General features: G+C 46.1%; 1 protein-coding gene across 1 annotated transcript in view; it reads left to right on the forward strand.

Moving 5' to 3' along the window:
- LOC129349668 (UPF0606 protein KIAA1549-like) overlaps window positions 1-7901 on the forward strand; it is an 8477-nt gene extending 576 nt beyond the window's left edge. Inside the window, 16 exon segments of the mRNA XM_055013647.1 lie at window positions 727-923; window positions 1847-2034; window positions 2037-2317; window positions 3001-3131; window positions 3227-3241; window positions 3813-4021; window positions 4752-4984; window positions 5735-5870; window positions 5956-5965; window positions 5968-6009; window positions 6012-6181; window positions 6184-6246; window positions 6340-6392; window positions 6464-6591; window positions 6760-6914; window positions 7425-7901. Of these exon segments, the coding sequence (XP_054869622.1) occupies window positions 727-923; window positions 1847-2034; window positions 2037-2317; window positions 3001-3131; window positions 3227-3241; window positions 3813-4021; window positions 4752-4984; window positions 5735-5870; window positions 5956-5965; window positions 5968-6009; window positions 6012-6181; window positions 6184-6246; window positions 6340-6392; window positions 6464-6591; window positions 6760-6914; window positions 7425-7649 (2236 nt within the window). The 3' untranslated portion in view covers window positions 7650-7901.
- Window positions 7902-8857: the final 956 nt, after the last annotated feature.

Below are 8857 nucleotides of genomic sequence, written 5' to 3' on the forward strand. Positions count from 1 at the left end.
AGGTATACACACACATCATACAGGTATACACACACATCATACAGGTGAAGGTATAAACACATCACACAGGTATAGAAACGCATCATACAGGTACACATACATCATACAGGTACATACATACATCATACAGATCTACACACACATCATACAGGTGAAGGTATACACACATCATACAGGTACACACAAATCATACAGGTACACACACATCATACAGGTATACACACACATCATACAGGTATACACACACATCATACAGGTGAAGGTATAAACACATCACACAGGTATAGAAACGCATCATACAGGTACACATACATCATACAGGTACATACATACATCATACAGATCTACACACACATCATACAGGTGAAGGTATACACACATCATACAGGTACACACAAATCATACAGGTACACACACATCATACAGGTATACACACACATCATACAGGTATACACACACATCATACAGGTGAAGGTATAAACACATCACACAGGTATATAAACGCATCATACAGGTGCACACACATACAGGTACACACACATCATACAGATGAAGGTATAAACACATCATACAGGTATATAAACACATCATACAGGTATACACACACATACAGGTACATACATCATACAGTGCAGGTTAACTTTGTGTATCTGAGCTCTTCATGCATCTCCTGTGTGTTCAAAACCAAACCAAACCAAACATTAAAGACCAGAATTTGTGACTGAGCCTCACCTGTTGTTCTCAGGTGGTCCGGGTGTCCCGGTTGTCCGGAGCAGAGCGTCCCCTGGAGGTGTTTTACTTCATGGAGGGTCCAGATGGAGAGAGGATCCCGGCCGAGGTGACCGCCGCCACCCTGAACCGCCTGGACCTGCAGAGAGCCGCCATCGTCCTTGGACACCGAGTCCAGAGACCGCTGGCCCAACGTGAGTCAGAACCGATCGGTCCAGGACCAGGATGTCTGTGGTTTAGACACTGAATGGATGAAGGAAAAGGGAAGAATCAGACCAAACGGACAACGTAGAAAACATGCTAACATGCTAACATTTCCACCTGTTGACCTTCATCAGAACTGCAGTGGAGATGGTCTATGAAATGTACATACAGGAGTTAGAAGGTGATTGGCTGAGAGGCTGCATGGAAACTGACTCCAGTTCAGTTTATTTATATAACGCCAGCTGTAGACAGATGTTTCACCATGCTGCACGTATCTCCCAACAACTTTCTCCTCTTCATACTGTGGAAACACTGCCTGCAGCTCATCCTAAACCTCTGAGTTTTTACCAGGTACCTGTTGGTCACATGGCGAGGAGTGCAGAATTTTTCTCTTTTACAGAATCCGTTTGAAGCAAACAGATATATTTTTTTTAAATTCAAAAAGACACAGAATAAAGTGACTTTGATGAAATATCCCAACTTTTTTCCTTGGATTTGATTCCTTTCCAAACCGAAAATGTTCAAAGACCATCATAAAGTTGAAAATCTTTTTAGTGTTTGGCTGATAAATGGCGGCATTTTGGTGATTTATTTTAAAAAAAACATGCCTATAAAACCCAGTGGTTTGTTTTAGAGTTCAAGGATTAGACATCCATTAATAACTTCCATGAAAACAACATAAAAACAAAACACTGTCATGATTACCGCCCTTTCTCTACATCCAGCTTCCTGAATTCAAACTGCTTCATTTAGTGAAAAAATGGCTCCAACAGTCACTTAAACTGTTGAACATCCACCATCAATTTAATCCAATAAAACCCATCTGGCCAATCAAACAAACACACCTAAAGCTGATGAATATAATTTCAAGTTGGATAGTGTCAACACGTCTCACCTGTCCTCACCTGTCCAGCTGTGGAGACTCTTTCCGTCCCCCCGGCGGAGACCCAGAGCAGCAGCATCTGGCTGATCGTCGGCGTGGTCGTCCCCGTCCTGCTGGCCGTCTTCATCATCATCATCCTCTACTGGAAGCTGTGCGGCTCCGAGAAGCTCGAGTTCCAGCCGGACGCCATCAACACCATCCAGCAGCGGCAGAAGGTCAGAGGTCATCAGGAGACGGGTTCACCTCACCTATCAGGTATGAAACCAACCTGCCGGCTCAAATGTCTGTCTTCTTTCAGCTTCAGGCTCCCAGCGTCAAAGGCTTCGACTTCGCCAAGCTTCACCTGGGGCAGCACAGCAAAGACGACATCATGGTGATCCAGGAGCCTGGCCCCCTACCTGCACCCGTCAAAGAGGCCACGCCCTCTGACGCCGGAGATCTCAACACCCCAAAGTCCAAAGGGTCGTCCACCAAGGTGGCCCGGTCGAGCCGCCGCAGGGAAGGTCAGGATGATTTTACATGACTTTACCTTCCTGTTAAATGTTCAGAAAATGTCCTGACTTTCTAAAGTGTTGGAATTTTCCCAAAACAAATGTAAAACTGTCCCAAATTTCTCAAAATGTCCAAACAAACACACCTTGGTCATCAAAAGCTACTTTCTAAAAATGTCTGAAGGTTGTTGTTCACTTGCAGAAATGTCTAAAATTGTAACTAGTCTTGACAAAACCAACGTAGCTCAGACTACAGTTCATGTTAAAGCAGAGAGCATTGTGGGAGTTTAGCAGCAATGGGCACCATGACAAAGACTTCTCTGGAGGTTAATGACCTCCAACCAGAGTTAATGTGTTTAAGAAAACCTGAGACCTACTGATGAATAAAACAGAATTTGTGGCTTAAATCACGTCCTCAGCAGACAGGTAAACGAACGTTTGGGATTAGGTTCATGGCAAACTGATAAAAAAAAACATTTCTTTCTTTGTCTGATTTGGTGAAATGTTCTGGACTCCTCAGCTGATGCATGTCAACATAGAGACACCAACTTAACTGAAAACACAAAAATGCTCCTGAATTCTGTATTTACGAGATTAAACTGAACATCATGTGAACAAATCAGGCAGCAGAAGGTTTAAACAGGGTTCAGGATGGTTAGAATAATAAACTAACTCACCTGTCATGTCTCTCATCAGGCTCAGCCCGTCAGACCGCGACTCGTTAGGAAGCGACCAATCCAGCGGCAGGGAGTCGGCGGAAGAGAGCACCAGACCTGTGGCCACGCCCAGTGACGCGAAACAGCACAGAAAGACGTCCAAAAATGGTCAGACACTGTTTGTGATAGCAACATGAAATGTTATTATATTAACAATATTAAACCCCATTTATCTTTTCTGTTTAACGCCTTCGAACCTGAAGGGAGGAACAAGATGGGTACGTTTACACCGACGGCAGCAGAAGCTAGATATTCAGCTAGCTGTTACTGCTGACCAAGAGGACAAACTGACTGATGGAAAACAGTCCAAAGAATTAGTCTGATCCTGATAATATGAGCTGGAGGGAGACGTTCAATCAAGGCTGACAATGGGATGAAGAGATGGAAAATAGAAGAGAGGACATAGCTTTGCTCTACACATTCTGTAGGAACACTGTTGGATGATGGAAACGACATAAAAAGACAAAAACAAGACACAAAATGACAAAAAGAGACACAAAATGCACAAATCATGTTCTGAATAATGACGGAAGAAGTGTTTTAGTGGAACATTTGCATGCAGGAAGGTAAAAACTGTCAAACTGCCAAAGAAAACTACAACACAAATCTACTGCATGATCCAAAACCTGGTAGAAACTTTAGGTTTACTGTGGTGAAGGGGATTTTGAAAATACAAGCTGAAGCTAGTGAACGAGCGGAGAAAGCAGCTTAAAATGAGTGGCTAAAGGCAGGCTAACACCTACAGTTTGACTGCCAACCCTTTTTGACCTCTGACCTCTCCTCCTCCAGCCGGTCCAGCTGGTAGCGGTCCAGACGAACTCCTGTCCTCGTCCTCCATCTTTGACCATGTCGACCGTCTGTCCCGTGGTTCCTCCGATGGCACCCGTCATCAGGCCAACAAGGTGCAGCTCATTGCCATGCAGCCGCGACCCAGTCCACCGCCGCTACACCCCTCTCTGCAGCCGAGCCCCTCGCTGACCGAGAAGGTCAACACCGAGGTGGGACGATGACACCAACCAAACACTCCCCTTGAAAACCTTTGAATCTCCATAATCATACCATTTATCAGAAGCTGTAAAAACAGAAAGAATCGTTGGATTTTCATTTTCAACTCATCAGTCCTTGAACTAATCGTGTGACAGGTACTTCTGATGGAAAAATGATCCAACAAATCCATGTCTCATTCAATTCAAAATAAAGCTTTTGCATTAAACAGATGGTGTTAAAGCTCCAACCAACAGTCTGTTCAGGGACTTTTGGGCTGAACTGCATGTAGTGTTTGAACAGACAAAAAAATTAAAGATGTAAGTACTAAAATATCTGTGGTTTGTAGAGACCATTTTTTCCACAATTGGTAACACCTTTCTACAGTGTTGGATGTGTTTATTTCAGGTTTTGTGGAGATAAAACAACCTAAAAGAGACATGAAATGACACAAAAAAAGAGAAAATCCACAAGAGAAATGAGGCACAAAAATGAGACAAAACAATCACAGAGATAAAAGTGTCCTAAAGAGACATTAAGCAACTAACACCAGACAGAAAACAAGAAAAACGAGGCACAAACTGACCACAAACAGCCAAAATTATCCTAAAGAAATTCAGCTCATGTCTTAGATTTCTGTCGTTCAACGTCCAGAAACTTCTTGGGGTTCAGAGGGTTAACCAGCAGTTTCTAAAAACGCTTCACGAATAAATCTGACTTGTATTCTTGCCGGTTCTCCTGCAGGTGGCGCTGCGGCACAAGTCAGAGATCGAGCATCACAGGAACAAACTGCGACAGCGAGCCAAGCGGCGGGGCCAGTGCGAGTTCCCCTCCATGGACGACATCATGGATGCGTTTGGAGATGGACCGGTCCAAAGCGAGGTGGCACAGCGACTCTATAGCTCTGCCCATGACCACATGGACTGCATCCTGCAAGCCGACGCCCCCTCGCCCACCCCCACCGACTCCAGGAAAAGGTGAGACTTTACCCGAGTGGTAGACTTGTATAGTCAGACCATTCTCTAGTGTTGACCCATTGCATTGTAGAATGGTCTGACTGCACCTCGTCAGTTAGCTACAGGGGGACATCTCTCTGGCTTGTTTTTATTTCTTTAACCCAGTCATCCAATCATCTCCAATCATCCTGGGCAGTGCTAAGGTATGGTGTCTTAGCAAGATAGTGACAAGGGAATTGTTTTGGTGGAACATCTGCATGCACGATGATGAGAACTGTCTTTAAGATGAATCATTCACAGAAGAGTCTAGCAGGGTTCCCTTACTGCGCAATCAAAACTTTACATTTTCACTATGCAGGTTGTTGCTTGGAGATTGTTGTGGTTGAGATTTTAAAAAATCGGACTACAGGTAGATCACGTTGGCAAGCGGAGAGCGTTGTAGGGTTTAGCTAGCAACAGGCACCATGACAAAGACTTCTGTGAAGGTTAATGGGTTCCTGCTAGTACTCATTAATTGAGAATGAGCACAACTCTACCAGTACAGCATCCTGAAGCCCAAATGCTAATGTAGCTAATTGTGTGGTGAATGATGATTGCTGTGGTTAAAGAATGGCTTCATCAGCATGGTGTATAAACATTTACTGGAGCCTTTTCAGCTGATTATTGATTGATATTGATTGACCCTCCAACATCACATCCAGCATTTTTACTACAAAGACTTGAAGCATTTTATTTGTTGGAGTCTTACTGTCTTTGTGCTTCTTTGTCCAGAGGGAGGTGCTCTCCTCGGGGTCGGCGGGCTCAACCAGGACCTGGAAGTCTTCCTGATACAGACCGAGACCGGCTGCTGACGGACCAGAGCGCCACCTACAGAAAGTACCCAGGATTCAACAACGTGGCCTACATGGTGATACGACCGGACTTTAACCATCAAACGGTAACGTCGTTGTGGTAAACCCCAGCACGCTAAGATTCTGTCTGATCTCTTGCAGTCGGACCCCGACCTGCCCCCGACCATGGCAGCCCCTCCCCCACTGATGAGGTGTTTGACCCCCCCCAGCCCCTCCCCCCTACATGCCCCCCCAGCCCTCCATTGAAGAGGCTCGGCAGCAGATGCGCTCTCTCCTGGACGACGCCTTCGCCCTGGTATCGCCGTCCTCACAGGGCAGCACCGGGGTGAGCGGGGTAAGCCCTGCCCTGCCCAGCCCTTCCCCTCAGGCCAGGCCCCCGGCCGGCAGTGGGGCTCTTACCCAGCAGCCCCCTCTCACAGCCCCTTTTCTGCAGTGAGTGTGTCGGTCTGCAGCTGAAGCTACAGAATAATTCTGTCATCATCCATGCTCAGTGTTCATGTCCTGGTCTTTCTGTTTTTCATGCAGAGATATGCGGAGCTGGGGATGTCGCCCTCATTGGTCCAGGGTCTGCTGCAGAGGTCAGTGTCAGCACATTTAAAACCAGGTCCAGGACCTGAACCAGCACTGATTCTCTGCATGTTTCATCCAGGCAGGGCCTGAGCTCTGGAGTGTATGTTTCTACTGGAGACCAGCTGCAGGATTCAGTTTACTCCAGCAGAGGGCAGTACGAGGACCCTCCCTCCTCCTCCAGACCACGACCTGTAGGGGGGAGCACAGGTACAGTCATACTGTGACATATTCACACACACTGTTGATGTTTAAAAGTCATGAAACTTTACAACCCATCCATCCCCAACACATTTTAAACCCACAGACCCTCTACCACATGGTGGCAAACATTTGTTGTGTTTATTGCATTTACTGACTGAATTCATTGACCTCCAGGTGCACAGCTCCACCACCTGACCCAGGTGGGCCTGTCCAGTCAGATTGGTGCGTATCCTGGGGTGGGTCGCAGCATGTCTGGGCCCACCGGCTCCAGCTGGAACCAGCAGCACTCAGACCAGGACCTGTCCAGACCGGGAGCCAGCAGAGAAAGCGTGAGTCATAAAGTCAAACAAAATATGCTGAACAAAAATATAAATGTAGTATTTTATTAGATTCTTTACATTATTTTCAAAATTGGGGAATAAATATTTGTTGTTCTAACAAATGCCATTTCTACTACTGAGATACGACTACAGGACAGTAGGAACATGATGCTTCTTCGGCTGAAGTACCCATTGAAGTTAAGGGAAATTTTGGGAGATAGAATCACATTGTCAGACATCCAGAGTGTCTGTGGCGAGTCTTCTGGTCATGGCTGGACTAAAACATTTTCAACTGGTAGAAGGGCAGTGCATCATCAGGAGACATGAGGACACACATTGTTATGTTGACTCAAAACTGGTCAAAAATGACATAAAAATGGTCCAAAATAACCTCTCCAAAATGACTAGAAACTTGTTAAAACTGGTCGTCTTTGGATGCTGATGAATAAATAGATGCTCTTGATTTTCTGGTTGTGGCTTCCTTACCTTCCTCACTCTCTGTCTCTCTTCTCCCCACAGGTGCTGTCCTTTCCTGAGTTCTCCTCTTCCTCAGTTTTCCAGATGCCCAGCTCCTCGTTGCGGGATCCGTCAGCTCCACCTCTCCTCCTGACCTCACCGACTCCCGAGTATCCGCCGGATGATGCCTCGCCGTCCGCCCACACCTCCGCCTCCCTTATAAAGGCTATCAGGGAGGAGCTGCGACGTCTGGCCCAGAAACAGGCTGCAGTGACCAGCTACCCTTAGACTGGTTTGAACCTCTTTGGATCAGGACTCAGCTGGTTTCAAACCTTTTAAACCACTCAGAGCCTGCAAAGACTGGATTAAAACCCTAGAACTAACTAATGTACACTCTAGACTGTCTCTGTGCCGCTAAGCCCAAAATAACTCTGAACCACGATTCATGTCTGAAAACAAGGACAGTGTCTCCTGAAGACCTCCGGTACTTTACAGGGTCCCGTCTTTCTGTTTGTCGATCCATCATCCCCCCCCCAACTCAGTGTTTCATTGGACATAAGTTTGACTCACATTTCCACTGAAGTGCTTCCTGGAGTGTATCATTCAATGATCATTCTTCCTGAACTTCTCGACTGAGTCATCCCTTTTGATCATCTGGAGCAGCGATTCATTCCTGAGCTCCTGCAGTGGATGTTCCCTCCTGGAGTTCTAGGGTGGATCATCTGTCCTGGAGTTCTGGAGTGAATGGATCTTCTTAAACCTCTGGAGTGGATCGTCCCTTTTGGACTTTTAGAGAAAATCAAATGTTCCTGGCCTTCTGGAGTGGATGGTGTCTCTGGGAGTTCAGGAGTGGGTCATCTTTTCCAGAGTTCTAGAGTAATGAACCTTCTGAACTTCCTGGGTTGGTTCTTTTTTTGAATTTCTGAAGCACACCATCCCTCCTGGCTTTCCAGACCTTCTGGAGTAGATGGTTGCCCTAGACCTTCCCTCAGGAGGTACTCTTCTCCCCTGAAGTTCTGGTGTAGATGGTCTCTCCTGACCTTCTAGAATGGATTACCCTTCTGAGAGTTCTAAATCTTGTAGACCACCTGGTCTTCTAGAGCTTAGTCATCCCTCTTGGACTTTTGAAGAAAGATAAATCTAGCTGGCTGTCTGGAGTGGATGGCCTCTGCTACAGTTCTACAGTGGATCATCTGTCCTACAGTTCCGGAGTGAATGGATTTCCTTAAACATCTGGAGTGAATCGTCCCTTTTTGGACTTCTAGAGAAAATAGAATGTTACTGGCCTTCTGGTGTGGTTGATCCCTCCTGGACTTCTGGAGTGAATGGACCTTCTTAAGTTTTGGAGTGGATCATCTGTCCTGGAGATCTGGAGTGAATGGACCTTTTTAACATGTGGAGTCCATCATTGAATTGAATGTTCCTGGCCTTCTGGAGTGGATGGCCTCTGCTGGAGTCTTGGAGTGGACTGTCTGTCCTGGAGTTCTGGAGTGAAT

This window comes from Amphiprion ocellaris, chromosome 9, assembly GCF_022539595.1.
Source record: "Amphiprion ocellaris isolate individual 3 ecotype Okinawa chromosome 9, ASM2253959v1, whole genome shotgun sequence".
NCBI lineage: Eukaryota > Metazoa > Chordata > Actinopteri > Pomacentridae > Amphiprion > Amphiprion ocellaris.